General features: G+C 43.0%; 1 protein-coding gene and 1 pseudogene across 1 annotated transcript in view; both read right to left on the bottom strand.

The window, feature by feature from the left end:
• The window catches only part of CRB1 (crumbs cell polarity complex component 1), a 131,830-nt gene that overhangs the window by 2,817 nt on the left and 105,012 nt on the right, over window positions 1–24,001 (bottom strand). The window contains exon 11 of the mRNA XM_066624551.1: window positions 21,324–21,450. Within this exon, the coding sequence (XP_066480648.1) occupies window positions 21,324–21,450 (127 nt within the window). The remainder of the gene's footprint in view (window positions 1–21,323; window positions 21,451–24,001) is intronic.
• LOC136649991 (5S ribosomal RNA) lies at window positions 4,685–4,804 on the bottom strand (annotated as a pseudogene).

Below are 24,001 nucleotides of genomic sequence, written 5' to 3'. Positions count from 1 at the left end.
CTACGGGGGACCCAGAATTTTGTCAGCATTTTGAGAAACATGCTAGAAAGGTGGAGATAGTTTGAACTTCCTGTCTCTCTTCCAAGTGTGTGTGTCGTGTTCAGTGAAACCCGGAAACAAATGTCTTTGTGTTGTTTTTACACAGTACTTCTGTACTTGTACCTTCTCCAGAACCCCAAAGAGCACACACAGAACTGAAATTTTGAAAATTATGAAATGTGAATTCATGGCATTTGCTTAAGTGTTCTACAGCCTGATACATCCAAAGAGTTATAGGAAGGTAACTAAGGAAATGGCCATACAGTAGTGCATGCAGCATGCCATTGGCAGCCATTTAGGGACTGCTGCTACAAACAGCAGTGGTTCCAGTGGCCACTGGAACACAGGCGGGCTGGTGTGAGGGGGGTGGAGATGGTGGTAGGAGTAGGGCAAGGAGGGAGGGGGCAAGCGGAAGGTGGAATAAGGAAGGAAGGAAGGGTAGATTCTGGAGGCACCAGAATGCACTAGGATCCTATCCCCATTCCCTTCCTTCTTCCTTACTCTCCTCATTTCTGTGGCTGTGTTGGTAGAGTGTCGGAGATCGTTGAGCCAAGGTACACAAAGTCATGGACAACCTCCAGTTCATGCGCAGAGATTGTAATGCTGGGAGGTGAGTCCACATCCTGAACCATGACCTGTGTTTTCTTTAGGCTGATCGTCAGTCCAAAATCTTGGCAGGCCTTGCTAAAACGATCCATGAGCTGCTGGAGATCTTTGGCAGAGTGGGTAGTGACAGCTGCATCGTCGGCAAAGAGGAAGTCACGCAGACATTTCAGCTGGACTTTGGACTTTGCTCTCAGTCTGGAGAGGTTGAAGAGCTTTCCGTCTGATCTGGTCCGGAGATAGATGCCTTCTGTTGCAGTTCCAAAGGCCTGCTTCAGCAGGACAGCGAAGAAAATCCCAAACAAGGTTGGTGCAAGAACACAGCCCTGCTTCACGCCGCTTCGGATGTCAAAAGGGTCTGATGTGGAGCCATCGAAGACAACAATGCCCTTCATGTCCTTGTGGAAGGATCGGATGATGCTGAGGAGCCTGGGTGGACATCCAATCTTGGGGAGAATCTTGAAGAGGCCATCCCTGCTGACCAGGTCGAAGGCCTTCGCAAGATCTATGAAGGCTATAAAGAGTGGCTGTCGCTGTTCCCTGCATTTCTCCTGCAGTTGTCTAAGGGAAAATACCATATCAGTGGTGGACCTGTTGGCTCGGAATCTGCACTGTGATTCTGGATAAATGCTCTCTGCAAGTACCTGGAGCCTCTTTAGTGCAACTCGGGCAAACAACTTTCCTACAACGCTAAGGAGAGAGATGCCACGGTAGTTATTGCAGTCACCCCTGTCGCCTTTGTTCTTGTTCTTTGTTCTTGTTCTTTGTTCTTGTTCTTTGTTCTTTGTTCTCTTTCTCTCGATACCGAACTAAACAAATGCATCGGTAAAGCAGCTACCACGTTTTCCAGATTCACAAAGAGAGTCTGGTCCAACAAGAAGCTGACAGAACATACCAAGATCCAGGTCTACAGAGCTTGCGTCCTGAGTACACTTCTGTACTGCAGCGAGTCATGGACTTTTCACTCACAACAGGAGAGGAAACTGAATGCTTTCCACATGCGCTGCCTCCGACGCATTCTCTGCATCACCTGGCAGGACAAAGTTCCAAACAACACAGTCCTGGAACGTGCTGGAATCCCTAGCATGTATGCACTGCTGAAACAGAGACGCCTGCGTTGGCTCGGTCATGTCGTGAGAATGGATGATGGCCGGATCCCAAAGGATCTCCTCTATGGAGAACTCATGCAAGGAAAGCGCCCTACAGGTAGACCACAGCAGCGATACAAGGACATCTGCGAGAGGGATCTGAAGGCCTTAGGAGTGGACCTCAACAAGTGGGAAACCCTGGCCTCTGAGCGGCCCGCTTGGAGGCAGGCTGTGCAACATGGCCTTTCCCAGATTGAAGAGACACTTGGTCAACAGTCTGAGGCTAAGAGGCAAAGAAGGGCAGCCCATAGCCAGGGAGACAGACCAGGGACAGACTGCACCTGCTCCCATTGTGGAAGGGATTGTCATTCCCGAATTGGCCTTTTCAGCCACACTAGACGATGTTCGAAAACCACCTTTCAGAGCGTGATACCATAGTCTCTCGAGACTGAAGGTTGCCAACACAGTTGGTAGAGGGTGTTAGTTAGGATCGGGCCCTGATTCTGTATAAGATTGTGCTTTGAAATATCTGCAAAGTAATGATTTTAAAAAAACAACCGTGGAGGAATATTAACAGTGGAATCCTAATTGAGAGCTTCTTTTTCAACAGGGTGCACAATCAAATGCCTGGCAGGCCACAATACAGGACTCGCCAGCTGCATCCAGTTTAGTGGGTCACAAATTAAAGCAGGCCTTATCTAAAGGATCATTTCTCAATTCCAAAAGTGGGATGGATTCAGTCACTTCCTTCCACCTGCACCTAGGGATGTTTCTGATGCAGGAGAATTCTTATTTCTTGGCAAAGCATAGTTTTATTGGTCAGAAATAAATACTGACTGACTAGCAACCCTGTGCTGGAAAAATGCTACACAAGAGCCTTCCCTCCATCACTGAATAATTGCAACTTGTGGAGTTAGATGGCATGGCTTACGGCAGCCTTACAATCTGGCATGTTTATTTCAAAATAAATCACGCACGGCTTGCTGGAGTCATCTTTTGTAACAGTTCACTTCTCTGATTCAGTCTCACAGCTTTCCCTTCCCACCGCTGATGCCCTTTCCCCCTTGTACTTGGGCTCTCTACTTAGCTGTAAAAAGCAGCCATTATGAATGTCCTTTGCAGTCTCTCTCTGCTCTCTTAGTAATGCCATGGTCTACTTGGTGCAGGTTGCCTCACTCCCACTTGCTATGAACTGGCTTTGAAACTGCCAGAAGGCTGATCAGTCAGGTCCCATCAGGATCAACAATTGCTCAGCTAATTGATAACTGAGCCATTAATTAACATATGAAATGTTGGCTTATCTGAGAAAATTATGTTCTCAGTCAATGTTCAAGGGTGGTGATGGTGAAGGAGGATTTAGCTGACCGGAGACACCAGATCTACTTCTCACAATATTTTATGCCAATGACAACAGTAGGAACATAAGGGTAGGCTGAGAGCTGGTGTCAGTAAGGAAATGTGAAGCACAGAGTGCTTATTTTTTAGAAACAAAATGGGCTTCCTAAATAGAGTTCTTAGCATCAGTGAAACAATCTCTGAGAGGCTGGACACAAACCACAAGTCCAGCCTTCATTAATTCCTCCCTAATGCAATCAAGCCACCCTGAGCTCACATCAGGGTCTGAGGGAATACGTGAAGAGAGAGGCCATTGGTTTATCAAGCTCTGCCCAGTGTAATTTGGCCTATACCTTGCAGCAGTTTTCAAAAGTTGCAGGCAAATGTCTTCCCCAGGCAAGCTGCTTTGGTTGGAAACCTGGTCCTGGGTCCTTCTGAATGTAAGGCATGTTTTCTACCATAGAGCAATATGTTCTCAGTATTGATGCAGTGACATTGTTCAAGCTGTGAAGATCTTGGCCTGGTCAGTTCCTGGGTGGGAAGTGGGAGCTGCTAGGAGTTTCTCTAGATAAGAGCAGAATCTAAGTATATCGAAGCCAATTGTTCACCCTGTGGCTCTACCTATTGCATAGCATGCCACAAGCAGCCAGATGGCAGATTCCTCACTTGCATGGTGCAGCTCTTATTTCAGCTGCAGACTCCAATTATGTGAGTAATTGTTCACCAACGGGAGCCTGGTTTTCACAACAGGGCATGTGATAGCTGTTGAAATAGCCAGTCTTCCGAGACCACAGCGATGCAGAGGCACCAGATGGTAAACAATATGGGCTCCAGCCAAACACTCCTCGAATTACAGGAGGCACACGGAGGTCTTTGGATCAGGTCCATATGTCTACTGTCAGTTTATATAAGGGAGAGATAGAAACGCTAGTCTGTCTTAGCCTGGCTTTGCATATTTGCCTTCCTTACTGGGTCTGCCTACTATTAGCTCTATTAACAGCTAACAGAGTATATAATGGGGAAGCACTGAGTGATATTTAGCACTGTCACTGAAATGTAACTGACAGCAACATTTTCAGTGAATGTGCGGCTTCCCTTTCAAGTAATGCAAATGAATTTTATGAGAAGCCAAAAGAACTTTGATACAGTACATGCAATGGGGGTTCCCCATAGCTCTGAGGTGTCATCAGATTTTGCCCGAAGTGAAATTTGAAGCAGGTTTGGAGGCTTCTCTTTAGACTAAACATCCCTGGGATTCCAGAGGGATTCAGAGAGTCACAATTAGACAAGTATTTATCAAGCAGGCCCCACATATCCTGTTATTGGACTAGAATCATGGAGATCTACTGCCCAATCTTAACTAACACCACCATCCCACCAGCGCAGCCGCACCAACAAGGAGCATGCTGCAGGCGTGGAGTTTGCTTCCAGGTAAGGGAATATTTGTTCCCTTACCCAGGGAAAAGTCTCCATTATCCCAATGGGTCTCCTTAGATCAGCAACCGCTTCTCTGCCAGCACAGGTCCAAGGTGAGTAAGAGGGGTGAACAAGAGAAAAATGGGACAAGGATATCGGTGCAAGTTAGTTGGCAACCTTCAGTCTCGAAAGACTATGGTATAAGCCTACAGCACCCGGTATTCCCAGGCAGTCTCCCATCCAAGTACTAACCAGGCCTGACCCTGCTTAGCTTCCGAGATCAGACGAGATTGGGCATGTGCAGGGTAACAGTTGCTATCCACCCTGTTCTGACCCCTCCCCTCCTGGAAATTCCCTCATTCCTCCCCCTCTCTACCCCATTCCACCCTCTCCCCATCCTTACACACAGTACTTCTGCCCCTGCCAGAGGTAGCCAGCTGCAGGAGTGGGTCTCCAGTTTGCCCCAAAAATAGCCACCAGAATTAATTTTACAACAGCAGAACTGTGTTACGTATTTCCACTCAACTGTGGACAAGCTGGATGGTCTTGGGCAATTATTTTTCATTGTAACCTACCTCAGAAGAGTTGTGAGGCTAAAATGGGGGTACCTCCATGTTTGCCAGCCCCCTTAAAAGATGACTGGGATAAGGGTGACAAGACATCCTCTTTTTCCAGGACATGTCCTCTTTTTTAGCCTCGTGTCCTGGGAAAAACGTACCATAAATGCCCTCCTTTTCCTTGTGAGTGGCCCCTGCAGGCAGCTCATAGCCTTCTTGTAATTAATAAGTTATATGTAAGATAATTTTAAATTTAATAATGTAATATACAGTTTAAATTAACTACATGAAATCAAATATACTAGTGTTTTTAGCTTTTATTTTGTCATGGCCAACGTTTTTCTTAGATGTCCTACATTTTGAGGTGCCTTGACCTCTTTTGCAATTATGACATCTGGTCTCCCTGACTGGGATACAAACACCATAAAAATAAAATAAAATAAATACAATATTTGTAAGTGATAATTCTGTAATGTTCCACAAGCATGAAACCTAGAAAAAGGGTGTTTTGAGTCGCATACATATTGTAAGGTTGGGTGTCTGTTTACTTCTAGAGCAGTGCTTCTTTGGGGGGGGGGGGATCACTGTCCTTTTCATGAATCTGATGAAAGCTAAGGACCCCCTTCCAGAAAAATGCACATAAACACATATGCACAAATTTTGTTTTGTGGCTGGTTCACAGAGCCCCTTCCCCCTAAAGATCATCCATAGACTTCAGATTAAGTACCCCTGTTCTGGATGATTTTGTAATGCTTCATTCAGCTATATGCCCAATCACAGTTTTTCTACAACTCTATCATAATAGCTGTTTTCAAGAATGTCAAAGATTAGCCTGGATCTTGAGCTGTCCCATATGAACTTGTCAAAATCTGGTTCTTGGCTCAAATCTCACATGATGAAGCTATGAAGAGCAATCCACTACCTCTAAGTTTCAGTCCCCCATCCCATCTGCAATTATGTGTACCAAAAATGGGGTTAATAATACTTATCTACCTTACTGGGCACTTCTGAAGTGCAGGAGGTGATTATGACACCAACCCCATAGCCATGCCCCACTAAGACTATGTGACAAAAAACAATGGTTGGCAACCTTCAGCCTCGAAAGACTATGGTATAAGACTATGGGTCCCTTTCAGGGAGAAGGGTGGGATACAAATAAAGTTTGTTATTATTAAGTTTATTATAAGCCTACAGCACCCAGTATTCCCAGGCAGTCTCCCATCCAAGTACTAACCAGGCCTGACCCTGCTTAGCTTCTGAGATCAGACGAGATTGGGCATGTGCAGGGTAACAGCTGCATCAACTTTAGATTTCTTCATGAGACTGTTTTCTTCTCCTGCCACTTCTTCCTACTTTGAAACTACTTACATGACATTTCAAGACCTAGCTTATCCAATTCCAAACTCTTAGACAATTGAACTTACTTCTGAGCAAACCTGTATGGGATTGCACAGTGAAGCTTTTTTGGGTTGACAGGGAACAACAGCCATTACTCTTAGTACAAAGATCAAGCCTTCTCAGTGGTGGCACCTCACTGGAGAGAGCTTTACCAAGACTAGCTGCATCTAGACAATTCCCTGCTGTCCTTCCAAATATGTTTAGGCTTTTCTGCTCAGGAGGATCTTTGGCTACTACATTGAGGTTGGGCTTTATTCATGTGAATCAATTTGTATAGATAGATTCAGTGGCGTCACTAGGATTCGCATCACCTGGTGTGGGAGGCCTGCGGGTCACCCCATGTAGTGGGCGGGGCAACACCCCAGGTGGCGGGCGTGGTGATGTACTATCACTCTGCCCCCACTGGTTTTTTTGGCTGTACCTTTTGATAGAACACAGATATTTCAATGTGGTTTGTTTCATTGCATTCTGCATGAAATTACACATTGATTGATATATAACATGATGGCATAATTCCTCCAAACTCTGATTTTAGTGATTTTGAAAACTTGTAGAATCACATACAACCACCCTGTGTCAACTTACTAACACCTTATTGCAGCAGTTCTCAAACTTTTAGCACTGGGACCCACTTTTTAGAATGACAATCTGTCTAGGACCCATTGGAAGTGATGTCATGGCCAGAAGTGACATCATCAATCAAATTAAAATAAATAATTATAAATAATTAAATTAAAATAAAAGAAATAAATAAGGGGGAGCCAGTCCTGTTCCACCAAGTGAATTTAGTCTGTAGTCTGCCTGCAATAACACCCCCACAAAAAGAATCAGTGAGATTTTCAGCCCTTCCCAGTGCCCAGTTTAAAGTTCTTCTATTTCAAGCATATCAAGATAAAGACCCACCTTCCCCTTATCAGTTGAAGCCTCTTTTTTTGGTCCTTTTTCATGTGTGTGTGTGGGGGGGGGAAGGCTGCCCTCTGGAGCATTTGTTGAGCTCCAGTTCCATCAAATCGGGACCATTCTGGTGTCCTCACATTCCCCTTTGCCTGGCCTGATCACAAGCCAAGGCACATCTGCCTACTTGCGAGTAAATGCAGCCGCGTGGCTTAGTTTCGCTTTCCGTAAGGCTCAATACACTCGCAGCTGGGAGGGAGGGACCTCCTTCTTGGGTGTTTTTTTTGGGCTGCATTCATTGGATCAGGACCATTCTGGATCAGGACCATTGGATTCCTCTCAGTCTGCCCTTTCTGACGGACTAAGGCAAGTTCGCCTACTCACGAGTAAATGAGTGATATGGCTCGGTTTCACTTTCCATAGGGCTCCATGCATTTTTTTCCTTTCTGGTATTTTGGTCATAACTTTTGAAGGAAAGAAGCTATTTCACTCTGATTTTTTGCATTGCATTCTGCTGGAAATTCTGCAACCAACAGTATATGGTATGATAGGATTGCTCCTAAAACCCGCGATTTTAGCACATCATCCCCCAGTGTGCATCACCCACACCTCCATGCCCCCCTAGCGATGCCACTGGATAGATTTTTCAGGTGATATGGTATATTTAATACTAGCTTTGATCTATGCATCCACCGCTTTAATTGTTTGCTGTTGTGCATTTTGTGTGTGTGTATTTCATTGCTTTTGTAAGTCCCTGGGAGGTCCCGTTTAGTCAGCTGAGTGCAACCAACTTGCAGAGTCATTCAAGACTGGCAACTCTCACCTTCAGTTTGTAAAAATGTGTGAAACTCATTCTGTGTCATGGACACAGTACAATTGGCTCTGTGTTTCAGGGAACCTTCAACAAACTGCAATTCATGGGCCCCTTCCTCCTTCTCAAGAGTTCTTCCATTACCACCGCCACCTCCCACAGGACTAGAAGCATGGCTTCTCTCCCATGTTCTCTCTCTCAGGACAGGGAACCATTTCTTTTGCTATGTCAAGTGTGAACTACTTATTGTGGAAAAGCTGTATATAAATAATCTCAGGGATCAGCAGTGAACCCTTCTGCGAGCTCTGGGACCTTGGCAGCTACCCAGTGATACTGAACCTTATTACAGAGTTAAACAGATATAAAAATGTGTATTAAGTAAATTTGAACATGCAGTGCCCATTTCCCAGTGCTGTTCAATGTATCCCAAGTAAATAAAAATATCTTGACTGCTTTTCTTCAGTCTTCCAGAACAATCAGCAAACACTAATATATCCCCCTTTCCTGTCATTCCTTAGTGTTTAGTGTCAGGCACATACAACTATTCCAGAAATATCTTTGAGAATGGCCCTCTCCAGTTAGTGCCAGAATTCTGCAAAACAACCATGATCTGCTATTAACATGACTCACTGATTAGCAAAGTAGCTCTTTTAATGTTTCATGCTGACAGACAGCAAGATATCAAATCAACAACTCTCCTGTGATAGTGCAACACTTACATTGCAGCCATCAACTGCTTCCAACTCTAAATATTGATAATAAAAAGTTGGCACCCTATTGGCCTTGCATATAACGCATGACACCCTTGTAGGTTGTTATTTTCTGAGATGTAGATAATTGTGATTTGTGTTATCAAGCCTGTGTGCATATTAATCCCACGAACAGCTCCTTGGAAAAATGCTGATAATTGCTCAAGAATGGGTGCAGTAACACAACTAATTTTGGCTTTGAGGAAAGCTGGAAATCAATGACTTTCTTCAAGATGAATCAATTGTCTTTGGCAGACTGATTACACAGGCCTACAAAATTGAGGGTCAGAAAAGTTTTCCCCAAAGTTTATGGTGGTTTGATATGAATTTGGGGTGCAGATTCCAAAAATGGCATCCGTTTTGCCCTATCGCGTCTAGTTTTGGTGATAAAGTATAGCCTCATTAGTGAATGGTTCAAGCAGCTTCCTCATAAGGAAGCCATGGTGTAGGCTTCCTCACGAGGAAGCTGCTTGAACCATTCACTAAAGAGGCTATGTCGTGTCTCCAAAACTAGACATGATAGGGCAAAACGGATGCCATTTTTGGAATCAGCACCCCAAATTTACCCAGGAATTGGTGTAACATTTAAGGAAGCAAAATGTGTGTTGGCCTGTGTTATCACTGATAAAAGCAAAGACTGAGCCAGGGCAGACTTGAGAGGAAGTTCAAGACATTTGAGCTCCTGAACTTTGGGGCCAAAGTCGGTACACAAAACCTCCAGTTCCGACTCTGCCCAAAAATTCCTCTGACTCCAAAGCCCTGAGGGTGCAAAGAGCTGCTCCTTCTCATCCTCCTTCTCATCCTGCTGTAATCCAAAAGGAGCAGGAGAACTATGTGGGAGAGGAAATGAGGTGCAGAATAGGAGAGTGGTGGGTTAGAATGTCTCCTGGTGATGAGACTGCCCGCCATCTCCACTCTGGGGTCCTATATGGGGAGACAAGTGGGGTAAAAATGGGGCAGGTTTGCAGTTTGGGGGTGCTATGGACTTCACTCTGTTCCCAGATGCCTAGGTTTGGGCTGTGACTCAAACAGCTTCTGCCCAGCTTCAGGTGAAGCCTGAAACAGGTCAAGGCAAAGCCTGGTGGACTGTGGTAGTGGCAGAGTTAATAGCAATAGCTCTCTTTCCCTCCTGTTGTTGCTGCTGGTTTAAGTACTGTATGAGGCTGAGTCTGTTCTGTTATGAGACGGAGTTACTAACTGAAGTGGTCATAAGAGCAAACTTGGCATTGCCAAGTTGCCGCATTGCTTGCCGCCAATTATACAGCCCTGGCTCAACAGAACCTGAATGGTTCTGAGTGGACATGTGTGCTCTGCACCAGCATGTGACATGATGCCCATACAATTCATGCATGCACAGCGAGAATGATGCTGCTGATTTTTATAAGCCACCACAACAAAATCTTTACACTGGCAACTATCCCAATATTCTGGCTTTACTCCCCCCCCCCCAAATTTTGGCAACTTTTCCAGAACTTAAAAAAAAAAAAATTTAGGCTAGGTTAGATTCCCCCCCCCCCCCGGTTTGGTTGGAAATCAAACAAAGTTAGGATGGTGTAGTTGTTTGAGTGTTGGACATCGACCTGGAAGAGCCAGGTTTAAATTCTCCATGAAGCTTCCTGGGTGACCCAGGCCAGCCACTTTTCTCAGCTTCACCTACCCCACAGGGTTGTTGTGAGGACAAAAGGAGAGGAGGAACCATGTACTGTACACCATCTTGAGCATCTTGGAGGAAGGGTGGTTTTAAAATAAACAAATAAATCATAGTCATCTGTCTCATCCTATTTGGGTGGATGGGAGGATTTTATTGCATATTGGGGCAGAGTTCTGGTAGTATTCAAATTGGGTGATGCAACCGCGCAACCTTTGCATAACCTACCCCCCCCAACATATACAGTATATGAGTGAAAACTGAATTTATATGCCTCATGATTAAGTTGACAAGTAAGTAGGGACCTTTTCTCCAGTTCAAATTTTACATGACAGTTCATTGATGCTCATTCAGTTAGTTCATCCACTCTCTACCTTTTTCAAAGAAACACAATCTTTTTAAAAAGTTTTTAAAAAACTTGCTCACTAGAGGCTGGTATGTGATGCTAGAGGTGCTAGCCTGATGGTGCTGCTCACAACTGCTTATGCTGGAAACATGCAAGAGTAGCTTTCTCAAACTCAATTCTGGTAAGATTATTGCTCATGTGTAAACATGCATTTCCGCAATGGCTTAACCACTCAATTTGTGCACATCTCTATGAACCTCATGAAAGATAAATGGAGTCTCTGCAGCTCTATATTTCCGAGGACCAGATGCTAAGCACTAACAACAGGGGATAATCGGCACAGTCATGTCCTTCTTGTGGCTGTCTAGAGGCACATTGCCCAACCATTGTGGGAAACTGAATACTGGACTTGCTAGATCCAGCAGGCAGTTTTTACATGCTTGTTACTTTGGCAGTGTTATTACAACTGTGGTCTCGGCCCGCTTGCAACATGCACCCAGAGTTGCGCAAAAGGATCAAGAACATGTTCGTTACATGAGTTCGCAGCAGGTCAGAGATACCATTTGCATGCTGAAGGGAAATCTTTGTGATTGGCTGGCCAGCATTTGAGGAGGCCGCTTGGGTTATTTTAGAACTAGTGCCTGAAGGACATGAACAGACTCTAACATTTCACAGATGACAACGAGGACATGCTGGTGTACACACAACACTCCTATGCCCATAATAAGGAACTCTGCCTGAGACCCACACCCTCCAACATTGCTGAAGGCTTTTTGATTCCACCTGCTCTATGTCTATAGCTACAGCAGCTGAAACTTTCAGAGTGTTGCAGCACAAGCACAGTCACCTTTACTCTCTGGATAGGTAGTTACCTACCTATTCAGGGATAGGTTGTTACCTATCTACCCAGGTAGATAGGAGAATGAGCCAGTAGATTGGTTCTGATGGTGTACACTGTGCACTAGGCAAGAATGCAGAGCTGTGAGCCTGATAAAACCTTACAAGGCACAAGGCAATTTGCATGGAACATAGCAAAATGTGAAGCAACTGTTTTTCTAGTCGGGATATCTGAATTGCAACAGAGTCTCTTCGTCTTCTTCTGCTTCCCTCGCCTATAGTGGTTTATATGTTTTCATTTCATTGCAAGGTGCATTTACACTAAATATCACTCCTGACCTGTACACTAACTTTTCCTTTTTTGCAATTCAGGGATCATTCATCAGTCCAAATCTGATACCCAGTTCATGGATTTAAAAAACGGGTTGTGTGTTACTGTGCTGTATACCGATTTTCCCCCACGTAGCTTTCATTCCCCAGTGAATCATCCTTTCTAATGTAAATAAAGCTTAGGAGACCCCCACCGGCTTCTCCTAGTGCCTGAGCTTCTTACTCCAGTGGGAATGTTGCACAGAGGCGGAGGTGGGGAAATGAAACCTGAGAGACTTGGTTTCGGCTAAAATATTCCAAGACATTGAAATGATCTATTCCCATCCATCTCATTATCGGTAATTGCCCCCAAACCAATGGAGCCCTGTTTCTTTTTAACTAGGAGTCTGTGCTTTCAATTTTTCTCTCAACAGAAGCAAGGGAGGTGCCACATCCGCTTCATGTTCCTTAAGAGCCTTTTGACATCCCCCAGTGGATTTTGTTTCATACAAGGTGAAGGTCTGGTTATGCACCAATACACACAAGAGCCTTTGTAAGGGTAACCCTTCTTATCCAAATGACATGTGAGACTCAGATGAAGATTCATAAATTTAGATTAAGGAAAAAGAATTAGATTAAGAACAAAGAATACCGCATCTGAGTCTGGATGAGTTTCCACAGAGTCCTGAGCTGTGTCATCATAACTGGAAGTGGAAAATGGTTGAAACCTGGTCAGTGTAGTATAGCTGGTCTGTGCCTCTAACACGTGAATCATCATTTACTCTGCTGTGCTGATATTTTCAGTGACGTATTAATGATTAATACAAGTAATATTTATGTATTTACCTAAAAAATTAGTACCCCCACCCCTCAGTGACTTTTGGGGTAGCCTGTGGTACAAAGATTTTTAGAATAATATTAAAAAGCGCAATTATTGAGTGCTTTGCAAAAGTGCCCCACATACTTTTTCAGTTATGCTTATTTAACAACCCTCACTGGAAGATTAGCTATAGATATGGAATGTTGGTGTATAGTATCTACTTATAACCCTCATCATTGACTTTTGTCTGCTCATGTGACCCTGAGCAGACCCTCTAATATGTGAAGGGTTTGGGATGAAGTAGAGTGATAGTTGCTGTTGAGCCATCATTCATGCTGAGCCAGGATTTGTATCAATGTCTTTGGTGGCATAGCTAGTACAGTATGCTATATGTACCACATCAGCAATTTGTGTACAAATCTGAAACTGGGTTTACAATCATTCAAAGGGATGACAGAAAGACTGTAAGACTTTGCTCCAGTCACAGTTCCAATCCCAATCATATTCCTCCATGCTGTTTTAATTGGGGGAAAAACTTCCATGGGGACTGGGACTAGAACTGTGATGGAGCAAAGTCCCAGAGCCCTTCCATCCCCTCTTGCAATTCCCCACCCCCATGGCACAGTGTTTAACTAAAAACCAGATAACCAATAGGGTCCAGTTACACATTCTGGATCTAGTTTGATCCTAAACCACTTGCTTGCCTGTAGGTTGATATTATGGAATTATCTATTGTGCAGCTATTTCACATGTTACACTTGGTGAAGCTAATTTTGAACTGTTAAGTATGGCAACATGTATTATAGATTTACGTTTTGTTTTAGATCTTTACACAAAATAATAAGCATCCCTTTTACTGTTAAGTCACTTGAGACACAGGCTATGGCTAAGGAACTTGTGTCTTTATTGTCTAAATGTATAAAGGGCAGGAGGTCTGGTCTAGAGGGTAGAGCCTCCGTTTGCCTGAAGATAACATCCACAGGTTGCCAATTTGAGGCCACCGGCACTGTGAATGGTGAAACCTTGAAGCAGCTGACGAGCCGTTATTCCACCTGCTCTTTGGTGTGAGCGAAGAAGCGTCTTGGCTACCCTCCATGTGAGAGATGAAGGAGCTGCTTGTCAGCTTGCGTGGGAGGAAACTGGAGGCCAGAATGTGATACCAGATCAGAAAGATCAATCTGAAATGTTGTGGTTCTTGAAAGATAGAACCTTTCAATTGTAAAAATCCCCCCTACGGGGATTTAGAACAACCTGCCTTTGTAAACCGCCTTGAATAAAGTCTGAGGAGAAATCTGACGACCAAGAAAGACAGTATATAAATACCATTATTATTATTATTATTATTATTATTATTATTATTATTATTAAAGCAGTAGTGCTGCTAATGAGGGGCTGTGGGGGTGTCAGTTGCTCTGGGGCATCACTCAGTGGGGGGCATCACTCCAGCTGCAGCCAAGATGACAGTGGCCAGCATGCATCCTTCTCCTCTGGAGAGGAGACTGCAGCTTAAAGGAGGAGATGGCAATAACAGTGCCATGTACTTGGGGGTAACCAAGGGGCTTGGGAAGTAGGTGGGGGGGGTCTGGGGTGGGGGGAGGTGGCGGAGCAAGGGGTGATGAGTGACCAGAGATTGCATTCACCGCTGCTTGCAAACAGTTCCATTTCCCCCCCTTTACTTTGCAAGGGGCGTGGCGAATGCAGTCTCTGGCCACTTTTCACCCCTTGGATTTACAGCAGGTGGGGGGTGTGGCAGATTTTTTTCCCCATTTTCCATTGTTTTAAAAAACCTGTGGTTGTGATGTCACACCCAGAAGTGACGTCACTTCCAGGTGTAAGTGAAGATGGTGTTTTCAACTTTGCCCTGGGTGCCAGGGTGGCTAGCTATGCCACTGGCATAACACCAGGACACCTGCTTACTTTCCAGTGCCTTCCCCTAGTTTTTACTGCCTGTTCAAATAATAAATGTTTTTGCTTCTGTTCTTTAGTTGCAGCTCAGTTCCATGACAACCATGGAACATAATTACATTTTTTAAATATTATAAGGAAACTGTTTTGGTCATCAGTGAAATGGTACTCCTGTTTCAGAAGCTAGTATGGAGCAGGCTATTGCAGACAGGCAGCCCAGTTCTATGTAACTCCCTGCATGGTGATGCAGCAGTGTCAATTCAACTTCCTGTGTATCCCATGGAAAGCTTTGGCACGCTGAGGCCTCCTCAGGGGAAGGGAGCATTTGTTCTTTTTCCCCGGGGTAAGCCCCAGCACCTAACATGGTCATCTTGGACCTGTGTCAGCTGGCATAATTCTGGGTTGGCCCATGAAGGCAAATCAGGCCCAGGTTAGGATTCAGCAAGTGTGGCAGCTGCTGCCGAACCCATCCCCCTCCTGGACCCAATCCGCCCCGCTCTCCACCCCATCCCCTCCACATTCATCCCAGCCCCTACATGGCCTTACCTGAGGCAGCAGACCTCCTCAGTCTGTCATTGCTTGGACCCGGCCACACACTGCTTGCGACAGCAGCCAAGCCGTGTCTGTCAGCACTTTTGCTTTTGTGACAGCCCTAAAGCGGTGGTTTACACGGCTGGCATATTAATTCCAGAGGCATAAAGGTCCCTTGGGATTGGGCCATAATTGAAGTTCCAGAAACAAGCAAAGAGGTGGTAAGTAAGTGATTCTTGGGAAGGCGAGGTGTTATAAGGTCACCAGTGTTATCTCTGAAATGTTGGGCAATATGGCATGGGGCACAGTAAATCTGTATTGCTGTCTGAAATAGTCACAAGAGAATCCTGTACTACACAATGTTATGCTGATGAGGCAGTTTTGACTTGCCTTTTTTATTTGTTCTCGCTGCTAATGCTGACTTTTCAACAGTTCCTCTATGATGCATTGTGGTAGCATCTTTCTCTCTTTTTTAAGGTCTGTGCCACATTCTTTAATCTTTTTCTATTTACAACACTCATTTTTGCACAATGTACATTTCGGGAAAAATTTTACTGCAGGAGTTACTTTGCTCTTCTGATTAAGGCAGGAATGTGAATTAAAAATAAAAAATAAAAATAAACACAAGTCCCAAAGGATATTCTTTTTAAATCACCCAACACAATCCTACTCTGAAATCATAAATGGCTGTGTTGCTCTGTAGACAAAAATCTCACAGTCCTAGCAGGGCAATCCCTTTATTAGCACCAACTATAATATCACAAAGCCATCAGCAGGCTTCTGAGTTTTCAAGCTGAATGTTTAGCAAAGCACAGCAAAACAAAGGGGAACCAAATTTGGGCATGGTGGAAAAACCTTGAGGCCTGCAATTAGTAATTGTCTTAAAATGCATGAAGTTTTATGGAGACTTAAGACCCAGCCTGGAGATATGCTGGCTTATCTCCACATATGCCAGTTTAATGATAGCCCTGCTGGTGTAGACGTTCACCATAGTGTATGTGTCCATGCATGGCGTCCTTGGGGATGGGGTGTGTGGCATCCTTGTGTTCTGTGTGTGGGGGGTGGTGGTGTAGTACCATGCTAACACTCCTTCTTCACTTAGACTTCTCTCAATAACCTGAAAAAGGCATCTGTATTGCCTTTGTTAATATTACATGTAAATAAATGTGAGTGATCACTTGTCTTTTCAGGATGTTGCCAGAGTGAAGCACAAGTACCACTCATGGGAGGCAAGAATCAGCATCACTTATAGTTATTGTGGAATATTTTAAAAGATGAAAAAAAAATCACAACAAAATTTGGGAAGCAATATTACACTAGCATTATTTAAAATATTACTGAGTAAGCTCTCCAACTGAACCCTCAAATAATACTGTTAGGTTCTAAAAAGGATGTGGGTAACACTTCTGATCCAGAGCTGAAAGTTCACTTGTTTGTCACTGTGGGAATTAAATTGGCATTCAAGTGGAAAACAGTTTCTGATTCAAGTGAAAACTGGATTAGTAGGTTATAGAACACCTTACTGGAAATAAAACTGTTGCAGCTAGTAATGGTACAGGGAAGAAAAGGAGAGCCTTCTCTCAAAGTCAGTTTGACCTGTCTCTGGTTCTGAGATTGTTGCAAATATCGCCCACCATGTTGTCGGCTGTTATTTTTGAACAGCTGGAATAAGAGACATGGCCTGAATCGTTGTTCTTAATATACGTATTAGTAATATAATATAATATTTTAGTAATGATTAGTAATATATGAAGAACTAAAATATCTGGGGATGGTTTTAGCATAATTTGAAGACTGTTTGACTTTCAGCATAATAGAAACAAACAATGCAAAATACCTGAACGACAAAAGAATTAGTCAGAACAAGTTGCCTTACAACAGACTGTACTCTTCCAGTGAGCACTTACCCTTGTTGATGCTTGCTCTCTCTTTCATTAGTAAAATCAGAAGTGGGGCCCCTTAGAGCAGTGGTTCTCACACTTTTTGCACCGGGACCCACTTTTTAGAAACAGAATCTGTCAGGACCCACCAGAAGTGATGTCATGAAAGGAAGTGACTTCGAGCAAGAAAATTTTTAACAATCCTAGGCTGCAATCCTACCCACACATACCCAGGAGTAAGCCCCATTGATTATCATATAAGCAGAGTAGCATATTAAAAGTATAGATCTGTAATATTTCCCCAAATGCAGTCACATAACATGGGAGCATCAAGTCTAATAAATTAAAAATAAAATATTGAAATAAATGGGGACCCACCTGAAATTGGTTCGCAACCCACCAAGTGGGTCCTGACCCACAGTTTGAGAACCACTGCCTTAGAGTAAGCAACTAGTAAAGAAATGTGTGTGACCAAGAAGCCATTCATCCACAAGATATAAATATCCCAGAGAGATTTCTGTTGTTTTAGGCTATTTCAACAAATTGTTCTAGGGCTAGAAAACCCCATGCTAGCTTGTTCTTCATGCCAATGTAATGAGTGTTTGCTTTTCCTAAAAAATGGAAAAGGTTCAGGGATGTGTGTTGGATCAAGATAGAAAAGATGAGCAGGGATGATGGATGGAGAGGATGAACAGTACACAGAAGGAACCCTTGTTATTCAGTCCTTGACACCTTTTTCGGCAGTATGATAATTACTCAGGAATAACTGCATAAGGATGACTATGCAAATGGAGAATAAATTATTCATGAGGCAGCAGGCATTTATTATCGTAATTTAAGTGTCATTAGGACATGTTCACATAACTAACACTTGAGGTTAATGAATATATTAAGTAATCTCCGAAAGGCAAATTCAGTGAGAATCTCAAACTCTTTGCATTCTAGTTTTGTTTTGTTCCAGATTTGAGACTGCTGATCTCTGCAGTGCGCATTCATGCTTTCTTTAATAATAATGTTTGGGAGGCATGCATGTAACCCAATGTTTGGGAGGCATGCATGTGGATGGTGCTGGATATCAGCTTCCCCCAAATGAGGAAATAATACAAGAAGGCAGATCTTGCAAAAGTAGCACTTGGGCTATTGTTAGTCGCTGACAAACTAGAAAAGGGTAAGGAAGCAGGGTACTCATAATTCTTTTTGGCTGTGCCACAAACCCTTCCTGCTTGCTTCACTTTCAAAACAGGTTTGTTTGTCTAAACATCTATTTGGAGGTGTAATTCATATAAATGTTCAGAGAATTAGCATGTCAGGTGGGTCAGGTCCTTGGTATATGGGCATGGTGACTGGCAAAACATCCTCTCCCATGATGCACTCTTCCAAATGACCCTAGGGTCCAATCCTATCCAACTTTCCAGCACCGATGCAACCACAATGCAGCTCTGAGATAAGGGAACAAATGTTCTATACTTAAACCACTATCTATGTTTGAATACTAGTTCAGTAATAGTTCCCATGATGCTGCTTCCTTTAGTGCTGTTTTGTTATAGAGTTTTTGTCCTGACTATGACTGACAGAAATTGTAGCTAATGGCAACGGTACATTTTGGGTTGCATGGAACCAGTCTGTCCTGTTTCCTGCTTCAAAGTGTCTCCTATAATACTGTATTTCACACAGTGCTCAACTTTTAGGGAACATATCCCCTTCTGTTGGAGGTACAGTTGCATCCCAGTCTCCATGATTTCTTGCTAGCACATGTGGCTTATTTAGATTTGGATAGATTGAAGCTTCCAACTGCATGCACTGTCACATTCATTTTAATGGAGAAAATAGATGCGTTTCTGGGCATGACTAGATATTCTTTCCCCATTGAAATGAATGAGGAAGGTGGCATGCACAATAATGCCAAATGCACACTACTTGTGTGCTCTTAGTTTGGGTTGACTGAGTTGTTTACTCACTTAACAGTTGCAGACATTCAAGTTGCTCTATGAAAGTAGGAGTGTTGCTGACTCAGAAAAGTCACTGTATGAGGAACAAGTTTTGCTTATGCATTCTCCTTCCAGCATCAGGAAGAAAAAAATGGGGAAGAGAGAGAAATTAAAATTTAAGTAGAGAAATCTCATGTGATTTCTCTTTCTGATGACATTTGGCAAAATCAAAATAGCAGGTACCAAATGTATTCTGGAATTAGAAATAAAGGCAATCTGTCCTCAGGGAGGACAGATGATTCTCTCTTTACTGGAAGACACCAGTCTCGGGAGATGTTTAAGCAATCACACACCTTAGGGGTTGGGTGGAATGCAGTGCAGGAGGAACGAACTTCGCCTTCCTAGGTAGCAGATCTGTGAAGCGTAAACATTTATAAATCATGCCACACTGAAAGCAAATGAGAACACAGGCATTAGCACAAACACATATAAAATGAAAAAGGTAGATGTAATATTACAAAGGTGGAAGGTTTATTGCATGTATAAAGACAGGAAAAGTAGGTACATACATGTGCACATGTTCGTGCTCACACATGGACACAAAATGTAGTTGCAGAATACATATGTAGAGAGAAAGAGAGAGAGAAAGCATTGTTAATGGTTAAGAGAAACCAGCATTGTTAATGCCGGAGGATGTCCTTGATAGCAAAGTGTCAGGAGTAAAAGATATTCTTCATGATCACAATGTATACAGTGATATGCATAGTAAGTACACAATGCAAGCAAGACTAGAATGCTGATTGTCAGTATACATTACTGATCCCTTAAGACACATTATGTATATAAAAGTGCACTCCAGTATCCAGTTCCTAGACCTGAACAAATATGTTAACAGTGAACTGTTCTACTTCATAATTCAGGTAATGGATCACAGTTCTGAATGTTTAAATAAACTCTTTCAGTAGAAAAAGTAGCACAAGGAATAGGCTCTGCTAACATCTTTCATCCCAATATGGTACATTTTATTGATTTGCAGGGAATTCTTTTTCCCACTTGGAAGAACATTCATAAATGTGACCTCTCCACTTGCAATCAGCAGTGATAAGTCCACTCTATTACCTCAAGTTTCTTCTGCCACATTCTGTTGTGTGTATAGACCAGATCCATGAGGAGAAGCTATAGCTTAGCGGTAGCGTGTCTGCTGTGCATGCAGAAGTTTCCAAATTCTGTCCTTGACAGCTCTACTGCATGGGTGGGAAAGCTCCTCAATCAGTATAAGGCAGCTTCCTGTGTTCCTAAATGTTTCTGTTTGTGTAACTGGCTTGAAAACACTGCCTAACAACTCAAAAAAAATTTGTTCTGGTGCTCCAGAAGTTAGACTTATTCTTGGCTATGTTTGGAGTGCTGATTCCAAAAAATGGCATTGGTTTTGCCCTTTCAGCCCTGGTTTTGGAGATACCTTAGAAAATGATGTGCAGGTGACCAGTTGGATCAGCATAGAAGGTGGCTATGCTGAATCTCTAAGGGCACAATCCTAACCAACTTTCCAACACTGGCATAGCTGTGCCAATGGGGCATGTGCTGCATCCTGCAGTTGGGGGACAGTCATGGAGGCCTCCTCATGGTAGGACAATGTTTGTTCCCTTACCTCCGAGTTACATTGCCCTTAGTGCTGGAAAATTGGTTCGGATTGCAGCCTAAAACTAGAGCTGATAGGGCAAAAGTGATGCCAGTTTTGGAATCCAAAACTGCCCCCAATACAGTCGAGAATAGGTCTAACTTTTAAGGCACCAAAATGTATGTTGGACTGTGGAACTGGCTTTGGAAACCTTTTAGCCTTCCTATGAAAAAAAACTCAATGGGGATGAGAAATATAGTGCTACTTCAGGCTTCACCTCTGTGCTTAAGATGGGAATTAGGACAGCACTGAACCATGTTCAAAGATATGGTTTATATATGTTCAAAACAGTAACAAAAATGTTTGTGAGGATGTGACATGATGATTCTTGTCATTCTGATTCCTAACCCCCAGCTCTGTTGTTTGGTCAAGGCACCTTCTGTTGTGCTTGGATGGCTTTGAAATAATGCCACACACCCTGCCTGCTAATAGTCATCCTGTTCGCCCCACTCCACTGCTGGGTCATCATCCATGCGCAGAATGAGGTAGGAGAGCAGCTGGAAAAGGTTCTGCCACAGCAAAAGAGAGACAAAGAAGGAGAGGTCGCTTACGTCTATCTCGCAGCGGTCACCAGCAAAATTAATGTCACAGATGCAATGGAATTTGTTGAGCTGGTTCTGGCACAGGCCATGGTTGAGGCATGGATCAGAGTTGCATTCATTAATGTCTACTTCACACCTGCAGAATACAAAGAAGGGAAATGCTTGAACCAACTGCTCTAACATTAAATTGAAGAGGTGAGAAGGTGTGGCTTAGCTCTTCAGATTAGATCCACTGAAGAACATTGGGTTTCTGGAATAGTTTAGAACTGATTTTTAGCTAAAGTGGGTTGAATTAGCAGTACTACCACCTATTTTATGTTTTGTTTTTTTTAATAAGAAAAATAGGGTGGGTCCAGAGGAGAAATGCAGAAAGAGACACTGTCAAACATTAATAATGGCTCCCATGTTGCAGAACAGAGCAGATGTTTAGTCCAAAGTCTGAAACCCTCAAAGGCTACTGGTTTCATAAAGCGTGTGCTTATAGAGCAAATCATTTCATGCATTAGGTCAAGTTGATATTTATGCCTATGTACATGCTGAAAATCTTAACTACACTATATTTTGAATTTGGGCAAAAAAGGTACAAATAACTGTATTTGATTTTTCCTCTAAAGTGCAGTAGCATGTGAGTGTTGGATGTCTTCTAGATCATACTTTAGGCTGATGCAGGTGAAACCTAACAATCCTGGCTAATGCCCTACATAAATTGAGTGTGGACTGGAGAACATATCTCAGAACCCTCTGTAATCTCCAGCATGGAGATATTGGTGTGAATCAGTGTAGACAGGGTTCCCTGAAAGTAGAAAGCCTGGAAACTACTATAACCATAAAACACAACTTAATTTCATAATTTGGCAACCTAGAAAACAAAGTTGTTATATTTGGATGGAGAGGAGAATGAGATCTAGAATGTATTACATCCTGTATCTTTCTAGGTCAGTGTTTCTCAAACTGTGGGTCAGGACCCATTAGGTGGATTGCGAGCCAATTTCAGGTGGGTCCCCATTCATTTCAATATTTTATTTTTAATATATTAGACTTGATGCTACCATGGAATGCATTTGGGGAAATGTTACGTATCTGTACGTTTAATAGGCTATATGCTTTAAAAAATGACAGTAAATGGGACTTACTCCTGGGTAAGCATAGGTAGGATTGCACACTAGGTTAAAAATTTTCCTGCTTGATGATGTCACTTCCAGTCATTACATCACTTCTGGTGGGTCCTGACAGATTTTCATTCTAAAAAGTGGGTCCTGGTGCTAAAAGTGTGAAAACCACTATTCTAGGATATCTGACTGGTACATAGTTCCCAATGTACATTTTTAATGCATTTTTTAAATTTATCTATAACCTTCCATGGAGGGAATGGTAAACCAAGTAAATATTGAAAAAAGTATTTTTGTTCCTAAACCTCAGGAGTTGATAGAAGGCTTTCCTTGAGTGTTTGAGCTGTTTATTACAAAACAATGGTGATTGCCAAATCCTCTGTGCACTGGTATCTCCTGGTAGGCAGGAAATTTTCATGCCATCTTTCATGTTCAATTTACACTATAGATCCTCCCAAATCAGGAAGTTCTAAAGAGGAATTACAGAGAGGAGAAGAGGGAGAGAGATGGCAGCGTTGGAGCTGAACAGTACAGATTGCATGAAGTTCAACACATCTTTCCCCTAACTTTTTAGAAATGTTAGAGGTTGACATCAAGAGTGGAGGGTAGGTAAGTAGGGAAGGGCTTTTTAACCCTTTTCCCTCAGGCCATTTTTGTATGTAAACCTCCCTCCCATTTGCTTTTACCCCATAGGATAAAATATATGGATACTTATATCCTTCCTCTGGGGGTGGGGATGAGGGCTGGGAGGAGTTTTGACTTGTGGGAAAAGAACTAAACTCTCCCTTTCCTTCACAGCTCCTTGATCAAATTTTCAGTTACCTAAGGCTGCTTTCCATTTCAAAAATGGTAGGGGAAAGTTATGCGCATCTGAGAGCTGATCCAATGAATTGTCCTCTAGGCATTCATTTATTTTCTATCTATATTGATGGAATATGAAAATTAAACATATTGAATCATAGCTCAAATATAGATGAAAATTTCCATCTATAAAGTTCAAGTTTCTGGCATGAAAATAATTTTCTGTATTCAGCCTCCAGAGTCTGACAGTTTAGTAAATACTTCATCTGATACAGACTTGGGTCATAGATGGTATTGGCCGAACTGAGTAGTGGTACCACTACCATGATTCTGTGATTCCTCACAAGTTCTGGTGAAGTCTCCCTCATGTACAAAGGGCTCCTCATTCACTCCACCAGAGGTGACTGTTCAACTGCATGTGCAGAAGCAAATTGGAAGTTGTGGCTTATGGTACAGTGTATGGCTTGCATGTAGAAGGGTCCGAGGCTAAATCCCTGGCATCACCAGGTAGAGCTAAAATCCTGGAAACCTGCTGTCAGTCAGGAAAGACAATACTAAGTGCCATGAACTATGTAGACTAAATTATATGTCTAACCCAGCATAAGGCAATGTCATATGTTCATCAGCAACCATATAGTGGGGCTCAATGGATGCATTGCCTTTGGGGCTCATGACTTTCTTTCCACAAATAACTGCTGATCAACATATCAGGAAAGTCACATGGTAAAGGTTTCTTGAGATCACATCATGTCAGTTTGTAGTGGAATTCATGTCAGT

Source organism: Tiliqua scincoides, chromosome 4 (genome assembly GCF_035046505.1).
Source record: "Tiliqua scincoides isolate rTilSci1 chromosome 4, rTilSci1.hap2, whole genome shotgun sequence".
NCBI classification, from domain to species: Eukaryota; Metazoa; Chordata; class Lepidosauria; order Squamata; family Scincidae; genus Tiliqua; species Tiliqua scincoides.
This window is presented reverse-complemented; position numbering and strand designations above follow the sequence as displayed.